This window comes from Bos javanicus, chromosome 6 (genome assembly GCF_032452875.1).
Source record: "Bos javanicus breed banteng chromosome 6, ARS-OSU_banteng_1.0, whole genome shotgun sequence".
NCBI lineage: Eukaryota > Metazoa > Chordata > Mammalia > Artiodactyla > Bovidae > Bos > Bos javanicus.
In genome coordinates this window covers 57,607,395-57,630,117 of record NC_083873.1, presented here as the reverse complement: position 1 = coordinate 57,630,117, position 22,723 = coordinate 57,607,395, and the positions used below count along the sequence as shown (strand labels likewise).

General features: G+C 43.8%; 1 protein-coding gene across 11 annotated transcripts in view; it reads right to left on the bottom strand.

Moving 5' to 3' along the window:
* TBC1D1 (TBC1 domain family member 1) overlaps window positions 1-22,723 on the bottom strand; it is a 225,136-nt gene that overhangs the window by 129,566 nt on the left and 72,847 nt on the right. For 3 of the 11 annotated variants that reach the window (XM_061419890.1, XM_061419891.1, XM_061419895.1), the window contains exon 1: window positions 16,767-17,011. The exons of 4 other annotated variants lie outside the window; for them this stretch is intronic. In XM_061419890.1, coding sequence (XP_061275874.1) covers window positions 16,767-16,796 — 30 coding nt within the window. In that variant the 5' untranslated portion in view covers window positions 16,797-17,011. Of the gene's footprint in view, window positions 1-16,766; window positions 17,356-17,407; window positions 17,602-22,723 lie in introns of those variants that run through there. 4 more of the 11 variants (XM_061419901.1, XM_061419894.1, XM_061419899.1 and 1 more) reach the window with 4 other exon arrangements.

Here is a 22,723-nt window from a genome sequence, read left to right as displayed (position 1 = left end):
ACCCCACTCCAGTACTCTTGCCTGGAAAATCCCACGGACGGAGGAGCCTGGTGGGCTGCAGTCCATGGGGTTGCTAGGAGTTGGACACAACTGAGCAACTTCACTTTCACTTTTCACTTTGATGCACTGGAGAAGGAAATGGCAACCCACTCCAGTGTTCTTGCCTGGAGAATCCCAGGGACGGGGGAGCCTGGTGGGCTGCCATCTATGGGGTCGCACAGAGTCGGAGACGACAGAAGAGACTTAGCAGCAGCACCAGCAGGGAAGGTTAAAAGGGGAGTATCAGTAATTCACTGGGTGTGGGAGTTGACTGGCAGGTGGTAGAACCACCCACAAAAACAAACAAAAAAAAAACCCCAGACATTTGAAAAGAAATTACAATTCACTATTTAGTCATACGACATCTCTTTTCAAAGAGACTTTATTTCTGAAGGAAAGGTAGAAATTGTGCAGGTAGCATGTGCTGCACCCCAGAGAACAAGTTGCCTCCTCATTCACCCAGTCCATTCTGGCATTCTGGGCCAAAATTCTGACAGATTTTTGTGAAGAGCTATTATTTCTTCTACTTATTTTCAGCAAAAGAGATGCAATTTTAAACCGTGCTTATCACCAAAAAAGATCTGGAAGGAACTGCCCATGGTTATCTCTGGGTAGCAGAATTAAGGTGGTTTGTTATTTTTGCTTATCACATGTTATTGTTATATATTTACGTACATTGCTTTTGCAACTTCAAAAAAAGGTTAATTTTTAAAAGAGTACATTTTTCTCAAACTTTAAGAAAGTTTAAAGGTTACTGTCTAATTGCATTAGATAAAGGCTTCCAGGGACAAAATTCTTTGGAGGAAAAAAAACCTCTTCATTTTAAATATGTGATAGTTATTTTCAATGTACAATTTTGGCATACATTTCTAAAGTGCCCCCAAATGTTTCACCACAGAACAAAACTTAAGTCATGAGATACAATCTAAAAACTAAACTTCCACATCCATAGGAACTAAAAACAAACAATAATCAAAAGACTGCCTTTTTATATGTATAGGCAATTATTTAAGATAAAAACTACGATAATAGTAAGAACTGGCCTGTTTAATGACACTGACAGTTCAAATTTGGGTTTAGATAAACCATTAGCCCTCTTAACCAGATAGCTGTGCTACTTCGGAGGACTTGCATTAAAATCAATGTAATTCAAATTATAACACTTGTGGATTCAGTATGGAACCACCTCGACAACATCAATATTAATTTCTTTAAACACAAAATAATTTATAGCATAGGGCTATCCTCTGCATAGCGCTTTTGTTCAACTTACTGAAAGCCAAAAACCCCTGTCTACCGCCTACCTCAGAGACAAAAAGCTACAGACGGCAGACTTTGGTACACACAAGTGTGGGCTGGACCTCAGGCTCTGCCTGCCCTGTGGGCTGGATGCGCTTGTGCAGTGTGCAACATGCACACAACACGCATAGCTGGCGGCCCAACCATAGGCCTGTCACCGGCATCTGTGAGACCCATGGTAGTCTCCAGGAGCATGTCAGAAATTTAAACTTAGTAATGCATGATTGCCAGACTCAACTGCCAGAAGGGGTTCTGGTATGACTTATAAATATTAATTATAAGTCATATTATTTATAGTTCTTAAATTCTGTACCACATTAGCTCTCACAGCATTAACGGCATTCTTGAACAAAATCTATCACGTATATTCAAGAATTTTGAACTTCATTCAGGTGAGTGGTAGAAACAGGACTTTTCTCGCATATCATCTCAGTCCTTTTCTTGAAATTGACTATACTCACCAAGGGGCCATCCCTTTTCTTTAACCTTGATCAACAGACACATTAGAACTTTGGCCAATAAAGGATATTAGTTAGAACTGACCTTATTATATATTTCTCATCTAACATATTTTATATTTTATGTTTACCAAGTGTAACAATAACAATACTATTAGCTGGTCCTTGATTTTTCTCAGAAGTTATGTTAGACAACTTCAGTAAATGTTTTAAAAACTCAGACTGTATCCTGGCACAGGATAGCTCAAAGGTAGAGTAAAAGAGGTAACACTGAAAGACTGGAATTGACATATATACACTATTATACATAATATAGATACTAAACTAATAAGGACCTACTGTTAGTCAAAGGTATGGTTTTTCCAGTAGTGATATATGAATGTGAGAGCTGGACCATAGAAAAGGCTGAGCACTGAAGAACTGATGCTTTGGAACTGTGGTGCTAAAGAAGACTTTTGAAAGTTCCCTGGACAGCAAGGAGATCAAACCAGTCAATCCTAAAGGAAATCAACCCTGAATTTCATTGGAAGGACTGATACTGAAGCTCCAGCAACAGTTTTTGGCCACTGGAAAAGAGCGGACTCACTGGAAAATATCCTAAAGCTGGGAAAGTTTGAATGCAAAAGGAGAAAGAGGTGGCAGAGGATGAGATGGTTAGATACCATCACCCCATCACCGGCTCAATAAACATGAATTTGAGCAAACTCCGGGAGATACTGGAGGACAGAGGAGCCTGGAGTGCTACAGTCCATGCATGGCATTGCAACAAGTCGGACAAGACTGAGCAACTGAACAACACAGGGAACTCTACTCAACACTCTGTAGTGGCCTGCATGGGAAAAGAATCTTAATGAGAGTGGATATATGTGTATGCATAACTGATTCACTTTGTAGGACACCTGAAACTAACAGATTGTAAATCAACTATACTCATATTTAAAAAAAATTTTTTTGAAGCAGAATTAAGTGGCAAATACTTTCTTCCTCAATTTAGAGATGAAGGAAATCAATCCCAAACATGTACACAAGACAAATATGAACCGTGCAAAGCTGCAAGTAGAATGAAGTTCTTCAAGTGTCAATTCCTAACCAGCCCCAGCCCTCAGCTAACGTTTCTCCTCCTTCCTAACCCACTAACCCTTCTGGTTTGTGAGAAAGAAAATCTGATCTTGTCCAAGAAACCAACCATCCCTCCACTGGCAGTTTCCTCAAGACCAGCTACTCATGTGTCACATTGAAGGGAATAAACTGCAGTTCTCTTTAAATCACTTCTAGTTCCAAAATCCTACTATACAAACAAATTGGCTAATCAAATGAAAAAATATATATTTTTTAAATCCCAATATCAGGAATGTGGTGCTATGTATAAAACATTTACATAAGTTGAAAAAAACCCTCAACTGGGTAGGTACCCACGGGGTAGATACAGCATGCCAAAAGTTCATGTGAAAAAGATTTAAAGATTTCAGTTGACTGTAAGCCCAGGATAAGCCAACAGAACAGCCTGGATACCAGAAGAAGGAAAAAAGAACAAAAAACTCATGACAATAGGAGAAATGTTATCCTGACATTAAAGAGGCCATGGCCCCACCATCCACCCCGCTCATCAGGCCACACAGCAAGTTTCAGTTTCAGAAGACCTTAAAAGCAGAGGCAGTAAGAATGGCAAGGTGCCTGCAAATCCATGAATAGAGCCTGGGGGACCAAGCCATGAGCTTATAGCTCAGGCAGAAAAACAGAATACATGCCACTGCCTTAGCAAGTAGGTCGAAGGGAAAAACATGGGCTTCAAGGTGAGACACAGTGAGAGAGAGCTCTGCTCAAGTGTAGAAGGGTGGGGGCATCTTGGGATGCTGAGCCTCCTGGAAGGGATGGGAGCACAGCTTCAGGGTTCAGAGCCTAGGGCCCCCTTACAGACAGGCACCAGGACCACCTACTCCAGGCGCCCCCAAAGCAGCACTTCCCCTGGCTAGAATTGGACAGAGTAGTTCCTCCTCCCCGCCTGCACCCCACCAGGTTCCTCTACTGACTGAAACTTCACTAGCCCAGATATTTTACAATCAGGAACATTCCTAGAGAACCAACACTGAAACCAAGGCTGACAAGAGATAAAGGCGTAGATGTGCCAGCCAAGAGCTGCTGCTAGGAATGTGTTCGAGGCTTTTTTGTTTCTCTCGTGCCAAGGGGACAGCTAATATGTGAGAAGCTTCCCAGCCTGACCTACCACAGACTGATCCCATGATAAAGGAACAATCATTCCACCTACCAAGCAGGAACTACAGTCTCTGAATCCAAAAGACATTTTCAAATGTGGGATTTCAGCTTGATTTACAAAGAGGAGAAAAACAAGCCCCACAGGGAGGGAAAAGGTGAAGAAATTTTGTTGATGTAATCCCCTCCTTTAGACTAGTACAGTCTAAAGACTGGAACAGTAAAAGACACCTCCATTTCAGGCATCTCAGAGAAAACTATTATGTTCTGCTTTTCTCTCTACTCTCTCTCCAGGAACCTCACCCACTCCCCCAAGGTGAACAAAGATACTTTAGCATAACCCTGAACTCTTTCCTAAACTTGACTCAACTTTTTTTTTTTTTTTGGGTGAAACAAGTTTGACTTAAATTTCTTTTTTTTTTTTTTTTAAGCCCTCCTCGGCCCCAGACCGGGAGGACGGAAGAGAAGGGGTTTCTAGCGGTCCCGGCAGGGGGAGGAGGAGGCGGCTGCCCCGGGTGCCAGGCTCTCCGAGCGCAGCACTCCGCAGCGCGCCGACACCCCCTCCCCCAGCCGGCTGCCTCTTGACTTAAATTTCTAATCACCTCTCTGAGAATCGCCCAGACTTTGGGCATGCTGACCTTAAAACATCCAAATCAAGCTCATTCTCTTTGCCCTAAAACAGGTCTCTCTCATTTCCTTGTTTCCCAACTGCTTTCCAGGCAATTGGTGTGAAAACCTGCTAAGTGCCCTCTACTCTTCTCTCTTTCTCCATTTTTCAGTAAGCCATCAGGATACAGTCTCTCTCACTAGGTGCCAAAACCTAGTTTTGGCTAAAAAACCCTCAAGCACTGGTCTAGGCCTATACTTCACTCAGATCACAGCAAGACCCTCATCCTTCCCCCAGCCCCACCTCTGGCTTCTAGCAGTACTCCTCTCCCACACTCTCCACTGGCAGCCTCCTCTTTCACTCAACCAACTGTCCAGGGCTTCTCTCCAATGTCTACCGTAACACTGACCCCCCCCCAGCCTGACCCGCAGAGCCTCCACACCGGGGCATGAACGCTCCAACAGGCCAAGCTTGGTGGGCAGGGAGGGTCACAGCTCCACTCACACACGTCCCTGGCCTTTGCTCATTTGGAAGTCCGCCTACATGCCTTTGCTCACTCGAGCTGCTTCTTCCATCCAAGCACTCCCTCTCACCCCTGGATGCGACTCTCAGACCACTCATTTCATCTGTTCATTTTCTCAGGAAACGAAGCCCCAGGGGCCTGGAATGACAGGCATCAGGTCACAGGCTGGGCTAGACAGAGCTGACCTCTCTCCCTTTAGGGCTTTTTCCCTAGACCACACCAGGTCCCCATGATTTGCTTTTTTAAAAAAAATGAAATAAATACCTCGGCTTGAAATGTCTTAATTAGACTAAACTTCTAAGCCCACCAAATTAAAAAAAAAAAAAAAAAAGCACAGTGCCCACATTTCCAGTAACTTGGGGATTTCCCTTAAAAGACTCACAAGCCCCGCTGCACTTTCCAGTTTAACCACTCAGACTATGTGGATGTGAAAGCTCTGGTGCCCAGCCTGGGGTCTGCCCCAAGGACCTGAGAGCAGATTCACCTTGCCCCTACAGAGAGGAGCCAGTTGTACTCTACAGCCTCTGTTTATTCAATCAGGGTTAAAACCAAAAAAATTGTTAGATCTACAGAGCCCTGAAAACCTGCTGAAAGAGGGGCTCCAGGACACTGCAGGCTTTCATAACACCTACATCCAAACCACATCTCTGGCTCCTGTCGGGAGGGACAATATTTAAGATGTGTACGACCGGTTCCGACTATGCCTGCTGATTAAAGTCAACAGTGAGACTGTCAAGTAGGATTTACTGCATTTTGAAAATTATGACCTCCATGGACCAGAAGGCTACTGATGTGTTGAGAGCCCCAGCCCCAGCCCACTTGTTTGTGAGACTTCTGTGCACAGACCACTGCACACACCTACCCGCCCTCCCCTCTGAGAGCCAGGAATTACATCTTTCTCATCCTGGTATCTGTGTCCCAAGTGCCAGGTTCAGAGAAGACACACCGCCAGTGTGTGCTGACTGACACTGAACTTGAAAAAAAAGCTGGATTTCTTGGCCAAGAATGTCTGGAAATACCACAGGACTCCCTGAATAGTGTGGTAATTGCAAAATAATTAATACAGAGTTGTACGCTTTGGTTGTCTAGCACAGTGACCTCTTGCTCTGGGGTAAAAAACCCAGAGATTACATCTCAAGTAGTCTAAGCACTATAGAATGGGTAAAATCACACCCTGGAACGATGCTCTTTCAGTTACACTAAAACTGCGTGATACACCGTCACTGAGACTCCAGCGTACTTGACATTCTCATGTACTCCCTTCATTCCTCTTCAAATGCAGGAACAGTACTACGGCTATTTTTAGAACTATAAAAGGGTTCTGACCATACCAAAAGCACTAGCAAACTTCATGTTCATTACACAATCCATTTAGTAATAATCAAAACACAAAGAGCCACGAACTCATTACTCATAAGCAAGTTTTTGGTTTGCACTTCTGAAGTCACATTATACAATCAAAGCTCTAATATTTCAAATCTGGAAACTTACATGTGTAAGAAAGCAAAAAACCTGACACAATAGAGACCATAATAGACCTGTGCAAAATGTCCCTAAGCAAATATTGTCTCAAAGATCTTAGGATTTATTTTCACCTAATGACTGATTTCCTCTGGGTCCACCCTGTGAAAAGAACTTCCGCAAAATACCATTTGGCTGATTCTTATCTGCCTACAATTATGAACTCTGCTAAACAAATAAACTTCCTTCCCATTTTTAAAGTTTTTCCAAAATTGGAGAATCGACATCTTTGGGGGTCACACTATTTTCTGAACTTGAAATAGCACTGGCAATGAAGGAATTCTTCACAGTATTTTGAGACAAGAAAAGGACTTCAGAAAGGGTGGCACAGCTGCTCCCTACCTCTATTTTAGGGAAGGGGAAGTCAAGGCACAATTGTCCCGCTGGGTCAGGTCACAGAGATGGCTGGTGGCAGAGGCCAGTCTAATTTTCTCTGTCCTGTTATTCCCTTATTGGAGCTAAATGACTTGTGACCTAAAAAGCATTATGATCTTGTTCTGCACAAGTGAATCAGGACTTATGTTTAATTCATGCAGAATGTGATAAAACAACAGGAAAAAAAAAAACCCCTTGATACCAAGGTGAGTACCCAGTGATGCAAAGAGCTCTGGTCTGAGTCAGAACACCTTGCATTAATCTCAGTTGTCACTTCAGGGAAACCACCTCATCTCTGGAGGACCCAATGTTTTCATCTTTCAGAAAAGGGAACGGAACTAATAAGCAACCGTGAAGGTCATCTCCATCTCTAAATGCAATGAAGAAGATGATGGTGATGCCTCACACTCAGTAAGTGCTTGATCTGAGCCAGACGTTGTTCTAAGTATCTTATGTGGGTAAATCCTCAACAGCCTGGAAGATGGCTCTTAGCCCCATTTTGAAGATGAACACATTCATGCTTTAAGAGAACTTATGTGTCCAAGGTGGCACCTCCACTGGGAACAGATGGAGAGGAGATCCATCCAGGCCAGTGGGTCCAGAGGCCCTCTCTTCCTTATCAGAGGTAGACAGTCTAAGATGACCGCCCTGACTTGCAGTAACAAGAGATATTTCAAACTGAGAACAATCATTGAGATCATTCAACATGATGTCCTATGAGACCAAAGGTCAAGGCCCAGGGAAGTACAACTCTGATGTATGAGTCAAATTCAATGGAAACATATGACTCCATCCACCCCACTGCCTGGACCAGCCCACTCTAAAGAGTGCTCGACAGTGTACATTCACTCACCTCATCTCATGTGACACCCAAGCAGAACTGCACGGTTGGCAGCAGAGCAGAGGTTACCATTCCCATGGCATTGAGCCAAGACTAAATAGGAACACCAGCAAACCTGGGCCTCCAAGCCACACCTTCAGCTTCCTGTCTGGTGTCCTGTCGCTGGCTGGAGGAGATGCCACTACGGTAGGAAGCTCTGGAATAATTCTTAACATAAAGAGCACTTTCCAGTAATCTCAATAGCTATGACAAGCTGCCTAACTTCTCTGAATTCAGTTTCTTCATACACTTTTCCCAACAAGGAGGAAAGAAGGAATAATACCACTACTTCCAGGATTCCCTGGAAGCTGACTACTCTCAACATAATAGCTAGCACATATTAACTGCTCAGAAATGTAATAATCTCTTCCTTCCTATGGCTGCACTAATGTTATAAATCTACTCTGTAAGTGATGCTTCTCTGAGAAAACTCGCTCTTTCTTACTGGAGGAGAAGAGCTATACACACCTGCCTCGTCTTCCACAGGACACCCTCTTGGTAGTGGGAGCCCAGGACTGGGAGGTATGTCACCTCACTGGACTTTGGCAACTTCCACTCTCTTCAAATAATCAGAACCTGGTTTCTTCCTGTACAAAGTTCACAGAACTGGTCAAGCCTCCCAGGCTCTTGAACATCTACGCCAATGACACTCTTTCATATGTTAGAGAATCTCCATCCACCTCAACAGACTACTCAATTTATGCCTCTTTTCTTTGCCTATTTCCTTGCAGGCCCCTTGATCTACTCTGAAATGCACATGCGTACACTCAGGTAGCTAACCAAAATATTCTCAATGACAGTCTACTGATAGACATGCATACTTTTGATTTTAGTAAAATAATTTAGAGAGAAAGTACAAACAAATCAGCAGGACATTAACAAAGCGTGCAAAAAACCCAGGGATCCGGGACCTTGAGTTTAAGTTCTACCATAACAAGATATGTGATCTTGTTCAAATAAAGTCACCTTGTTCAAATGAAGCCCTGGGTCTCAGTTTCCTCATGTAGAAAAGGGAAAATGGCTTTCCATTCCAGTATAACCAGCATGACCACCATACCACAGTTATCAATAGGTGTGTCCACGCGCTCGGATGTGCTGGATGAAAGAAGAGAGTCACTCTTAATTCTGCATCTCCTGGTATCTGGGTAATTTACTTAACAGGACCTGTCTTCCTTAAGGTTAAAAAAAATCACTGGTCTCAAAAGCAAAGCAAACAGAGTTAGAGAGCAGCCCTGAAAAATACTAAAATATGATGGAAAACTACCAAGAGTATATCCTAACTTTTTTCAATCATGTTTCTTTAAAGACTTAGTTCAAATATCCTCTCCTCTAAAGTCTCCCTGACTCCCTGTGCATATCTGTATTATCACACTAAATTCAACTATCTTCACAGGCGTCCTCTTCCTGCTAAACTGCAAGCTGCTCAAAGGCTAAGCCTGTGTCCTGTCTCCTCTGGATCCACGGCACCTACCACCACGCATTCACAAAAACCATGAACTACAAACTCAACCACATTTTAAATAGTTTACATTTACAGTCTTCATAATTTCTTATGCAAAATTTGACATTCCATTTTAAAATAAGACCTATAAAAAAGAGATACAGATAAATACAAAACACATTATTAATTTTACAGATGAAAAAGGCTCAGCCCAGCTCAAAGTGAACAAGGCCTGTGAGTCTAATTCCATTGCAACATGTAACAGACAAAAAATACTCTGCAGAAGTACCAAAGTGCACGATAACGAAGGAAATTTTTTTCATCACATTTTTCTTATAAATCTAACAAAGTAGTGTAGATTGCTAATTCATCAATCTTTCAAAAGCAAATACAGAGGTAACAGAAATAATAACAGAAAGGTACTTAAGTCTAAAGACACAAATAGAACCGAATAAATTTTTTTGCTTTTCTGTAACTTTTATAAATGTTCCTGAATACCAATGTATATTATGAAATAAAATTTAAAAAGACTATTATTTCTACTCCTTAAAAGTTATCAAAAGAAAGAAAGGGTTCCACATCATGTATCAATAGGGAAATGCAAATTAAAGCAACAAAGAGATATTATTATACATCTATTTGAATGGCCACAATCTGGAACACTGGCAATACTAAACACTGACAAGGATGTGGAGTAAAAGGAACTCTCACTCACTGCTGGTGGGAATGCAAAATGGTATGGCCACTCTGGAGAACAGTTTGGCAGCTTCTTAGAAAACTAAACTTACTCTCACCATATGATCCCACACTCCTTCTCCCTGATGTTTACCCAAAAAAAGCTGAAAGCGTATGTCCATACAAAAACTGACACAAAGATATTTATAGCAGCTTATTCATAACCGCCAAAACTTGGAAGCAACTGAGAGGTCCTTCTGTAGACGAATAAACTGGTACATCCAGACAATGAGATATTATTCAGTACTAAGAAATGAATGATCAAGCCATGAAAGACACTGAAGAAACTTACATGTACATTACTAAGCGAAGGAAGCCAATCTGAAAAGAATGCATACTTTTAGGATTTCAATTATACAACATTTTGGAAAAGGCAAAACTATAAATATTGGCAGTTGCCAGGGGCTGGAAGAAGGGATGAAAAGCATTGCACAGAGAATTTTTAGGGCAGTGAAACTATTCATTGTGATATTACAGATACATATGATTACACACTTATCCAAACGCATGGAATGTACAACCCTAATAATGAACCACAGTGTAAACTATGGACTTTGGGTGATAATGATATATCAATGCAAGTTCATCAATTGTGACAAATGTACCACACTGATTAGGGATACTGATAACAGGGGAGGCTGTTGCATGTGTGGGAACTGTATCTTCTCCTCAATATTGCCATGAACTTAAAATTGCTCAAAAAATAAATCTATCCAAAAAAACAAAGCAGGAGATTTGAATCTACTTTTCAATAACAATTTGATGCCTAGTTCATTATATTATCCTAATGGTATTTGGGGCGAAGTTAAATATACTGAAAAAGAGGAAAGGTCATCAAAGTATTTTTTTAATTTAATAAACTGAACAGGGATTTCCCCAGAGTTCCAAAGGTTAGGATGCCACACTCTTACTGATGACAGTGTGGGTTCAATGCCTGGTCAGGGAGCTAAGATTCTACAAGCTGTGGGGTGCGGCCAAAAATGAAAAAAAATAATAAACTGAAGAATTCATATGTAAAATGTTCAAAATTTTTAAAAGGTGCAAGAATATGCAATGCAAATTTTTCCTTCCACTCTTGTTCTCCAGACACCCAATTTCAAAGTTGCTGAGTTTTTTTAAGTCTTATTTCATAGAACACTATTTCCACTACTGTCCTCCCATATAACGTGACTATTCTGAAGTCACAGCATTTGTTTCAAAAGATACGAGCAACTCCTATGTCTAATAGTAGGTATAAAAGGAAATATTTAAATTGAGAACCTTCCTACTCAAAATGTGGTCCCCAGATGGGCAGTATCAGCATCATCACCTGTGAGAAGCTTGTTGCAAATGCAGAATCTTGAGTTCCATCCCAGACCTGCTAAAGCAGAACTATTTAATACATTTCAAAAAGATGCCCAACTGATTTGTACACACTGGTATACATGACAACACCACCTCTGTTTTCACAGAGTGTACAAGCTAAGAAGATAAAATACTTAAATAATTGCAATGCAAGATACACAGACTAGACCCCACAGCTACGAGAGTCTGGGGACTGATCAGTTTTGGTCTCTAATGGTTCCCACTATCGCAAGTAAAATGCCAACTCCTCTGAAGGGGTCTGTATGCCACGCACATCCTGGGCCCTGCACATCTGTTCAGCTCTCCCTCTGCTACTCCCTATAGCAGATTTCCTGCCCGTCTACAAACAGCCTGTCACTGAGGCTCCTCCAACGTGCCTGCACGCCTCTGAACATGCTACCCTAACCACTTTGCACCCCTGAGCTTCCTGGCTACCTCCCCCTTGGGTGCCTTCGGGAGGGGGCAGGAGCCCCTCCCTGCTCTCCCATGGCACAGCACAGCTGGCTGATGTCTACCCTCCCCTGCCAGAGGAGCTCCTGTAGTTATTTTCTATCCAGTTCAGTATGCTCATCCAGTGAATGAATGAATGAGTAATCAGAGATGCTTCAGAGAAGGTGTCACCATCAAAAGGACTCAGATGGTCAGAAATGGAAGATCAGAGAAGAGGCACATTTAAGGCTAAGATTGGATTAGGCAATCTATCTAGGAGAACAAACTATAATTTACTTTCTTTCTCATTATGAGATCTGCTCCAGGCAGTGTTTCGTTGTGGATTAGATGGGGTTTCTATCCCTGCTTTTCTCCCTTCTCTCGTTGAAAAATCAACCTGTGCCCAAATTATTGTCATTCTCAGTAACCAGAGCTCCCCAAGCACAGAGAGAGGCTGTAGCCACCACTGCTCAAACACCCCCACAGGAGCTTGATGGGGGCCATACCAGTTCTGCTTAGCAGAGGCAGCAAATTTTTCAAATTCAAGGAGTGGTTTGGCTATGACAAGTTCTTCCCTCTTCATTAAACTCAAACATGCACTAATTAAAAGTAATTTAAATCTACAGACCAAAAAATATGGTAATACATCTTTTAAAATTTTCCATCTCAACCTAGGACATAATCTCAGCAACAAACCAACATCAGGCTGACTTTAAGCAAGACAGCAATACTGCCACCTATATACTAGCTATAGTCAGAGTCTCACCTTACAGGAAGGCTGCTGTGCACCAGTTAACAGAAGAGCAAGTCCAACTGGTCAGAGGCACCCAAGGTGGGCTGATCCAGTCTGCAGGAAACCTCAAAGGTAAGTAAATAAGCCGAATGCCAGGACCCAACTGTGCCTGCAAGCTGTGGTTAGCAGCAGCTGAGCAAAGAACAAATTGTGCTTGTATTCAATACAGAAGAAGCAATTTGCTACTCAGTCATTTGCACCAATCTCAGACACCGGGTCACAGTCATTCCAGAAGACAGAGAATAATTACATATCCAAGGCATCACTACCACCTCCTGAACCACACCAGCCTCCTAAGCGGTCCCCCTGGCTTCCCAAAGCAGACATCACTCCTAGCTTTCACACCCACAGCACTTAGAAGCAACCCCTGCACAGCACCCTGGAACCCTCTATAGTCTGGCCCACATCAGCCCTTCCTGACTCACGACCCAGCTCTCTCAGGCAGCACCTGCCTTCCTCCTGCTGCTGTACCAGGCCCACCTACAGGCCTTGTTCCCTGCTGGCCCCTCTTCCTGGTACTTCTTTAGGGACCTATTACCACTCAGGTGAAATGCCACTTCAGCCCCAGGCACTCCCCACCAAACCTACCTTGTTAACTTTCCTTCCTAACACTCATCACCATCTGCAATTATTACAGTTATTTATTTGCTTCCTTCACTGCTGTCTCTCCTGTCTAGAATTTGAGTCATGAAAACAGGGGCCTGGTGTGCCTGTTCACTGCTCAATCTCAGGTCCTCAATCAGCACCTGGCACATAGTAGGTGCTTAGTAACTAGATCTGTGTTGAATACAGTTGTTAACTTGTTGAATGAATAATGGCTATAAACCCAGGTTCTAAGCAAGGTCAAAATAAGAAAAAGCCTGGTTTTACATAAAATATATATTAGTGATTGAGTATGAATTTACAAAAGGACTCCTTTCCTAATATATTTTTAAATATTACAAAGCATCAGTGTGTACACTTTTTAAAAGATAAACTTTTAGTGCAAAATGAGCTAACTCCTCCAGGGCATGAATAGTGAGTGCCTGGTGCACAGATGGCACTCACTAAGTATCTGCTGAATATATACAGAAGCATTGGAGAATAGCTTAATATAAGGCATGAGCTACATGAAACTCGACTTGGATTTGAAAACAGCAAATTTGGCTATATTTAGCTCCCATTTTCTATTTTATCTGACAAATTGACATGTACATTTTAAATCCACTAATTTGAGATACTAGCAGTAATCTTAGCCATTGTTTTTATAGGCAGTAGAGATCCAAGGAAGTTCAGAAAATTATCTGGCAGTTCTCTTGCTGTTAGTCTTCACAAACAGGGAAGTAGACGCATAGAAATACTCAATAGATAACTCAGAACTGCCAGGGATGTCTGTGGATTTAATATAAAAATCACAGAGCTTGAGAAATTTGTTTTTATTTAACGGTGTAATCTACATAAAAACTCTGGTATCCCTGATGAAAGACTAATCAAGAAATCATACCTCAAAAAAATACAATAAAATAAAGAAATCACACCTCCATAAACCTGGCTCCATTTTCAATATAATGCACACCTGCCTTAATGCTCCAAGACATGTCTAATATTTAAAAGGTATGTTAATTTTTCTTTTAACAGATAATCTCTTTGAAATAAAATTCTTCCCTATTTTGGCTTTATTCTTACATGATAAAATGACTCTCTCTACATGTTCAGTATTCACACACTATTAATGCATCACCAAAGAAAACCAAATTCAAGTTCAGGTCACCACCTGCATCAAGTAACAGACATCTACTCCCAAGTAACAGACATCTATTCCCCTTCTTCTTCGCTAACAGATGTTGGGCTGCAAATTACAAAGGTCAAATTAGGAATTTTTAATAGATGTGCAAGCGATTGTGTGAGGTGTGTGCTTGCGTGCATTTGTGAGATCTTGAAGGGTCATTCTAAAATCTAACATAAATGCACTTTGGGAGTAGGCACATTCTGTACCGTATCTGTGCCTCGTTTCTACTTTTAAAACATTTCCTAGTCTATAATGCAAAGTGTGTTAATGACTTGTCTCTTAATTGAACACCAAATAGGTTCCATAGAAAGCCATTCTTATAATTATAACCCGAAGAAATGAACTTTCAAACAGTAACTTCATATTCTAAAAGTGCTCACAGAATAACACAGTCTACAAAAATCAGTTATAGGGTGCAATTTACAATAGCACAAGACCTAGAAATGAAATACAAAAGAATAACATTTCTTAAAATTATGCTGACAACTGATAACTTTGCTCCAAAAACATTTCATAGTTGTTTGCTATTGTTCTGTAGTTTAAACAATTTTGGAATAACATGATTCAGAACTTAGATCAAGTTGGTCACATGCTGTTCATTTTTTACATGAACTTTTCAAAAGTACTGCCAGTTGTGGAAAGCTGACAATCCTTACAAAATCCTTGATTTTTTTTTTTTTTTAATAAGGCTTTGGTTTGCCGTTTTCAAAGTTCACCACACTCCTATAGTGTAAAGCATCTTATATTGTATGCTTTAGGAAAGTACATAAAACTATAAAACAGTATTAGCAGTAAGGTTTTTTTAGATTTACCTCTTGATTTTGAAATAAAACAAGTCTTTTTTTTTTTTTTCTTACTCCTTTTGGCCTTACAGTATAACAGTATAGTAATATTGGGTTGGCCAAAAAGTTTGTTCGGGTTTTTCCATGCGATGTCACCAAAAAACGAACTTTTTTGCCCAACCCAATATAGAAGCAGATTCAAATCCTCAACCTAGAATGAGTAACAGAATACTCAGGCAACACACCCTGAATTACTTTTTAAATCATATGACATTTTTAAACTTCAGCATTATTTGGAAAAGCCAACAAGTTATCACTTCAAGCCAGAAAATCTGGGCATTATTAATTTGTCTTCAGTACAAAACTGCTTCACAACGACTCAAAACACGTTTGAAAGTCACTTCACTTTTACTACTAGCTGTGTTTCAGCAACTGAAGATTCTGGTGGGCAAGAGGAGACAGTAAGATATAGTACCTGTCTAATAACTAGTGTTATCTGGTTCCTGCGTCTCTATTTTATTATCACTTACATGACAGGCAAAGCCTATCGGCCTCATATAAAGGTATTTGTAAAAATGTACTTTTAACACTCTAAAAGCACTGCATCCTAACTAGACGTACCACCACCTATTATTTGTAAAGGGTCACAGAACGGCTAACGGGTTCTCTCAGTGAGTTTAATTTAATTGCTCAACCAACTTGCCATACACCAAGAGCGAGCCCTGCGAAGGGGCTGGCAGAGAGAGGAGCCCGCTGGACTCGAGAAAGGTGCCCCATTATCCCGCCGGCCTGTAGAGGCTTCAAGAGTTGCATCGTTCAAAGCACACAACACCTGGCACTCTGGGAGGATATTATTCTATCACTGCCTTCTCAAACTGGTGGGAACTCTAGAAATCCACTCCAATCCCTTCATTTTTGGAATAGCAGAATTGGCCTGGACTTGTAACGCTTAGTGATTCTGAAGGCGCCAATGTTCTGAAAATAAAACTTCAAAGAAATAAAAAACTTAGATTTAAAATTCAGACCCCCCGCAAACCTGCCCTTGAAAACCAGGGAGTTAAAGACAAAAGACAGACATCTTCTAAGCGCACCGAGTTCAGCCTCCGGGCATCCTCCGTGCACGGTCCCGACAACCGAGCACAAACCTGTCTGTATAGGGGAGGCTGACACGCGAGGTCCCGCCGCCTGGACACGCCTCGCGGGGAATCCGGGGCGCGCTGGGGGCCGCAGAAGCCCACCCGCCCGGTGTCGAGCCTCACTCTCCCCACCTGTGAACTGGGCGTGAGGCCCCTGGCTCTTTCTCCCCACAGGGAAGAAAGTCTAATGAATGAGAACCACCTGGTGAGCGACCCGGACCGCGCTGGCCGCTCTCCGGACGCGGTCCCCGAGCGAGGGGCGCCCCTCGCCGCGGTCCGATCCCACCCCCACCAAGCTGCAGACCCCCAGCGGCCCGGACGCCCGGCAGCCCCACGGTTACCAAGGTTCCCCGAGCCACGCCCGCCGGGACGCTAGCTCCCGGGCGGTCCGCTACCGTAACGGGCGCCGGCCCGACGCCGCCTACCTTGGCCACCCAGCTGAACAATGGTGACATCGCGGGCCGGGCGGCGGCTCGTCGCCCGCAGCTCCCGCTCACTCCCTCCGCCGGCCCGAGCGGCGGCGGGCAGCCAGGAGCGGGCTCGGAGCGCGGCGGGGCCGGGGCATGGCTCCCCCCCTCGGTGGTGGCGGCGGTGGCGGCGGCGGACTCCTCCCCGCTCGTCACTGCCCGGAGAGGTCGCGCCCGCGGGGCTGCCCAGCCGAGGAAAGGGAAGTGGGTGGGGAGAGCGGGGGAGGGGAGCGGAGGGGAGGGAGCGCGGCCGACCCCGCCCCCACCCCGCCCACCCCCACGCTCTCCTCGCGGCGGGAAGTTGGGACCCGCGGGGGTCGCCCTCCTCCGGGACGCCCCCGGCTGCGCGGGTATCGGGGGAGGGGTCGTAAACCCTGAGGGCTTAGGGACGCGGCTTTCTAGGCCTTCGGGGTCCGTTTGGCCCAACTTTGAAAAAACTAGGAATTCCTCTCCCAGAGGTTTGATGAAAGCCCCAGAGCCGGAGCCGACACAAAACCCGCCCAACTTTCCAGGGGTTACCCCCACCCCCATGGCTTTGCTTCCTAAACGCTCCAGATTGCTAGTAACAAAAGGCCTAGTGTTTCCCTAACTCCTAATACCTTTATATAATCAAAGGTGGTTTTCTTGTAGTCAGAAAACTCAGCTGTTGAGACTAGAGAAGGCGCGGTGGAGAAAGAACCTTCAGTTCCTGCCAGCCTGGAGATTTCAGCAACGTGAGAAATGTTGGTTTCACCAGTTTTCTTCTCTCCAAGGCAAGATGATAAGCCGTGTAGTCACTTTATTGCTACAAAGGTTAAGCTGAGTTTCAAACTCAGACACCGAAGAGTTGCACATTAAAAAAAAAAAAAGAAAAAAGGCTAAAGGTCACAATGTGTAAATATAGATATATGTGTCATATGGAGCCACTCACTGAATGCCTCAGACCAAGTAGCCACCCTAGAACCAGAATTCTGATTCTTTCCTTTTTTATATTAATTGTGCCCTATCTTCATGGGGGGCTTCCCCATGGCTCAGTTGTAAAGAATCTGCCTGCCAATGCAGGAGACTGGGGTTCCATCCCCGGGTCAGGAAGATGGAGAAAGAAATGGCAACCCACTCCAGTATTCTTGCCTGGGAAATCCCATGGACAGAGGAGCCTGGCGGGCTACAGTCCCTGGGGTGGCAAAAGAGTTGAACATAAGTAGAGACTAAACAACAGTCTTCATGGGACATTTTTATGGCATTTCCTAAATGCCTGTCATCTTGAGTTAGATGGGTATATTCATTATTTATCGCTACATGACAAATTACCCCAAAACTTAGAAACTGAGAACAGCAGTTTCTGTGGGTCAAAAATCCAGCAGCATCTTAGCTGGGCACCTCTGGCTCCAGGTCTGTAGCTGGGTCTGCAGGCATCTCAAGACCGAGCTGGAACTGAAGCATCCACTTACAAGCTCACACACAGTTGTTCCCAAGATTCAGTTCGTTGCAGGCTCTTGGGCTCAGGGTCTCAGTTTCTTGCTGCAGCATATGGTTCTCCCCATAAAACTGCTCACAGAATGACAGCTTGCGCACCCCCAGGATTCAAGAAAGAGCAGGTGTCCAAGAAGGAAGTCAATGGTTTTGTAAACCACAGAAGTGACATCCCAAAACTTCTGCAGCATTCAGTCTAATCTACACTCAAGGCAAGGGTATGAGGGCATAAATACCAAGAAGACCACACAAAAGGAAAGGGTGTCTTCTTTTTCTTCTCCCAGGTGGGGTGCATGGGAACAAGATAAATGATAAAGTCATGGTGAATGTCAAGAGTGACATCATTCTAATAAAGCCTACCTGGCTACTTGAAAAGAGCCTTCAGAGCATCTTTGTTGCTTAGTCGCTAAGTCGTGTATAATTCTTTTTCGACCCCATGGACTGTAGCCCACCAGGCTCCTCTGTCCATGGGATTTCCCAGGCAAGCATATTTGACTGGGTTGCCATTTCCTTCTCCAGGGGATCTTCCCAACCCAGGAATGGAATCAGAGTTTCCTGCATCTGGCAGGAATTCCTGTATTGGAATACAGGAATCTATTCCTGTGTTGGCAGGTGGATTCTTTACCACTGAGCCACCAGGGAAGCCTTTGGAACATCTTGCTGCTGCTGCTGCTAAGTCGCTTCAGTCGTGTCTGACTCTGTGCGACCCCATAGACAGCAGCCCACTAGGCTCCTCTGTCCCTGGGATTCTCCAGGCAAGAACACTGGAGTGGGTTGCCATTTCCTTCTCCAATGCATGAAAGTGTAAAGTGAAAGTGAAGTCGCTCAGTCATGTCCGACTCAGTGATCCCATGGACTGCAGCCTACCAGGCTCCTCCGCCCATGGGATTTTCCAGGCAAGAGTACTGGAGTGGGGTGCCATTGCCTTCACCGTTGGAATATCTTCAGTTCAGTTCAGTTCAGTCGCTCAGTTGTGTCCAACTCTTTGTGACCCCATGAATCAGCACGCCAGGCCTCCCTGTCCATCACCAACTCCTGGGGTTTACTCAACTCATGTCCATCGAGTCGGTGAGTTAGGGAAGTGCTATTCTTTCATTCATTTCAGCAGTAACGTTCCCTAGAGGTGGAAAGGGGGAGTGCATTTGCAACCATCTAACTAAATCTTTCCGTGTTATCACATTACTTCCCCCAAGCAAGCAGAAGAGATAGAGCCTGAGAGCTCCATTTAAGTGAGAGCCTTTATGGTCCCTACAGCCTTGCTACTCAAAGTGTGGTCTGTGGATCAGCTGCCTCAGCATCACCTGGCAATTTGTTAGAAATGCAGATACTTGGACCCTGCCCTAATCCCATCCTACAGAGTCACAAGCTTCATTTTACCATGACTCCAAGAGGCTAGGATGCACATAAAGTTTGAAATGCACTAGAATATGAGACACATTGGCCTTAAAATAATGTAACTGCAAACAGTTGAGAGACCAGCTAAAACTGTCCCTCATCTCTGTGATGGTCTGAACTAGCTCAGCAGAGAGACACCAAGTGAGCTAAGGGAAGCAACATCATTTTGCTGGGAGTGGATGAGCAGCTGAGGACCAGCAGGACAAGCTGGATGGATGACATGTCACCCTGCATCATCACTCCAATCCCCAGCCTGAGCTCTATGAAAACGACTAGGATTGAGAAGCAACTCAAGGGGAACCCTGAGTGTACTCAGAGGGGAACCTGAAATGTACTAAGGAAACCTGAATTACCTCCAACCGACTGAGATAAACTTTCTGCTTCTATGGCAGGAGGCGGGAAGGCAAAAATAGAGAAATTACCTTAAATTTAGAAAATTGAACTTCTTGCCAAAAAAAAAAAAAATTAAGACTAAATCCTGAATATGATAGAAAGGAACGAGTGTGGGCAGGTGAAATAGGGATATCCAGGCTTCACTGTTTAAACCTGGATCCAAGTACACACACATCAGGATGGAGTCTCCTGCAGTTCCTGGTTTGCACTTGCCTAAACCTTACATTGGCCACCTGATGTGAAGAGCTGACTCATCTGAAAAGACCCTGATGCTGGGAAAGATTGAGGGTAGAAGGAGAAGGGAACGACAGAGGATGAGATGGTTGGATGGCATCACTGACTCAATGGACATGGGTTTGGGTGGATTCTGGGAGTTGGTGATGGACAGGGAGGCCTGGCATGCTGCAGTTCATGGGGTCACAAAGAGTCAGACATGACTGAGTGACTGAACTGAACTGAACTGAAACCTTACATGATTTTAGACTCAAGAGAGGTCTCCATCTGTTCCAGGTGTCCTGCTTGATCCAGGATTGGGCAGAATCACTCATTTCAAGGGAATCTAAGAACCTTTCTGATGGATGGACTTGATAGTAACATGTGGGGCTGTAAGGCTAAATATTACATGTATGTATGCACACTCAGTTGTGCCCAACTGTTTGTGACCCTACGGACTGTAGCCCACCAGGCTCCTCTATCCGTGGAACTTCCCTGGCAAGAATACTGGAGTGGGTTACCATTTCTTTCTCCAGAGGATCTTCCCAACCCACGGATCAAACCCATATCTCTTGCATCTCCTGCACTGGCAGGTAGGTTCTTTACCAGCTAAGTTCTTAATTCCCTGCCAACATGTACTTTGCCAACAAAAACTCTGTTATAATCTGGAAGTTCATTAAGGGGAAACTGTTAACATCAGACAAGCTAACAGATCTCACATTCAAAACGATTTTCCTTAAAATATTACGTTTCCTCCCATATGAAAAAGGTATCCTCCTCTAAGAAATTGTATATTCCCCCAGGGAAGGACTGAACATAGAGGGGGCATGGATAATTTTTAATAGCTCCCCGGTGATGCCCTTTCAGCCAGAATTGAGAATACTTACAGACACTTACAGACAGAATAATCATTGCTCAAAGATGCTGATGGTTCTCTAGAGTCACCTGTGCTGCCAAGGCGGTTGGGTGAGGAAGGAGGGCAGATGATTTGGCTGTTTGTGGCAGGGTTGAATTCTCAAAGACCTTAAGGGGCAGGCAGGTCATATTCATGTGTGAAGAGGGCCAAGTGTGAGACAATAAGGAACAAATGAACTGTGGCAATGTGGAGAATGAGTACTCGATTATTAAAGCTCTCCACCCAGCCAAGCAAATGTGTAACCCGAATGAATTCAGCAGGAGAGGTGTTCTTGGTGTTGACCTCTGGATTTACTTAAAACTTGGAGGAGTGTGTGGTGTGTGTGTGTGTGTGTGTGTGATTCTGTTTATTAGCCAGGATTGAGAACCACTTCCATAATTCTCAATCCTGGATCCTTTATTTTAAAAAATAAGTTCCGTGCTCTTTGGAGAGCAACAGGCTATCCAAATAAGACTGAAGAGGTGTAAACAAGTAGGATCTACAGAACACCCAGGACCAATTTCCAGGTAAGTTTAAAAGGAAGCTTATGGCTTCCCTGATGGCACATTAAAGAATCTGCCAGCAATTAGGGAGACCTGGGTTTGATCCCCAGTTTGGGAAGATCCCCTGGAAAAGGGAATGGCTATTCATTACAGTATTCTTGCCTGGAGAATTCCATGGACAGAGGAGCCTGGCAGGCCACAGTCCATGGGGTCACAAAGAGTCGGACACTTTCACTTTCACTTGAATGTCTCATCATCTCAGTTTTCCTGAGACATTAAAGGAGGGCTAAAAAGAGGAAACTCAGAAACTGGAAGAGTTGCTCATTGACTAAACTTGATCATAATTTCCCAAATAAGCCTGACACTGCTGCCCTTTTGCCATGTTCCTCCTTTGAAAAGGAGCAAGGGGCAAGGACAGCAAAACCTCCTGAGAGTCCAGGAGGAGATGCTGGCAGGCTCCTCTCCCACACCTGAAACGTGGAGGGCACAGAAGTCGGAAACTTGCAGGAGCATGACCCCACTCTGCAGCCTGTTCCTCCCCACCACAAGACCCGGTTAAAAACAGAGTCATTGTCATACCAACTCCGGGAGGAAACTCAACTTGGTTTCAAGAGAATGAGAACCACTTTGCACTTGGTAACTAGGATGCTGACAGCAGTTACAATGTGTTTGGTTTGATTGTTTCTCCCACAACACTATGCTATTCTGGGACACCAGCTGAGCGTCCTACAATTCAACTCAATTCTGACATTATCTACTCCCACCCTGACTTCAGACACCAATTGCAAGTCCAGGTTGTCACCTGTGCTTCTGACCAACTGGTTATAGATTGGAGGTTCCTGCAACCCCTCCTTGGCTTCAGTCAATTTGCTGAGTGGTTCACAGAACTCAGGGAAACATCTGACTTACTAGAGCATCAATTTATATAAAAGGATGTAACTCAGGAACAGCCAAAGGAAAGAGAAACACAGGGCAAGTTATGGGGAAATGGGGTGAACCTTCCATGCTCTTTCTAGGCACACTACTCTCATCAAATCTGTTACCTGTTAATCAACTTGGAAGTT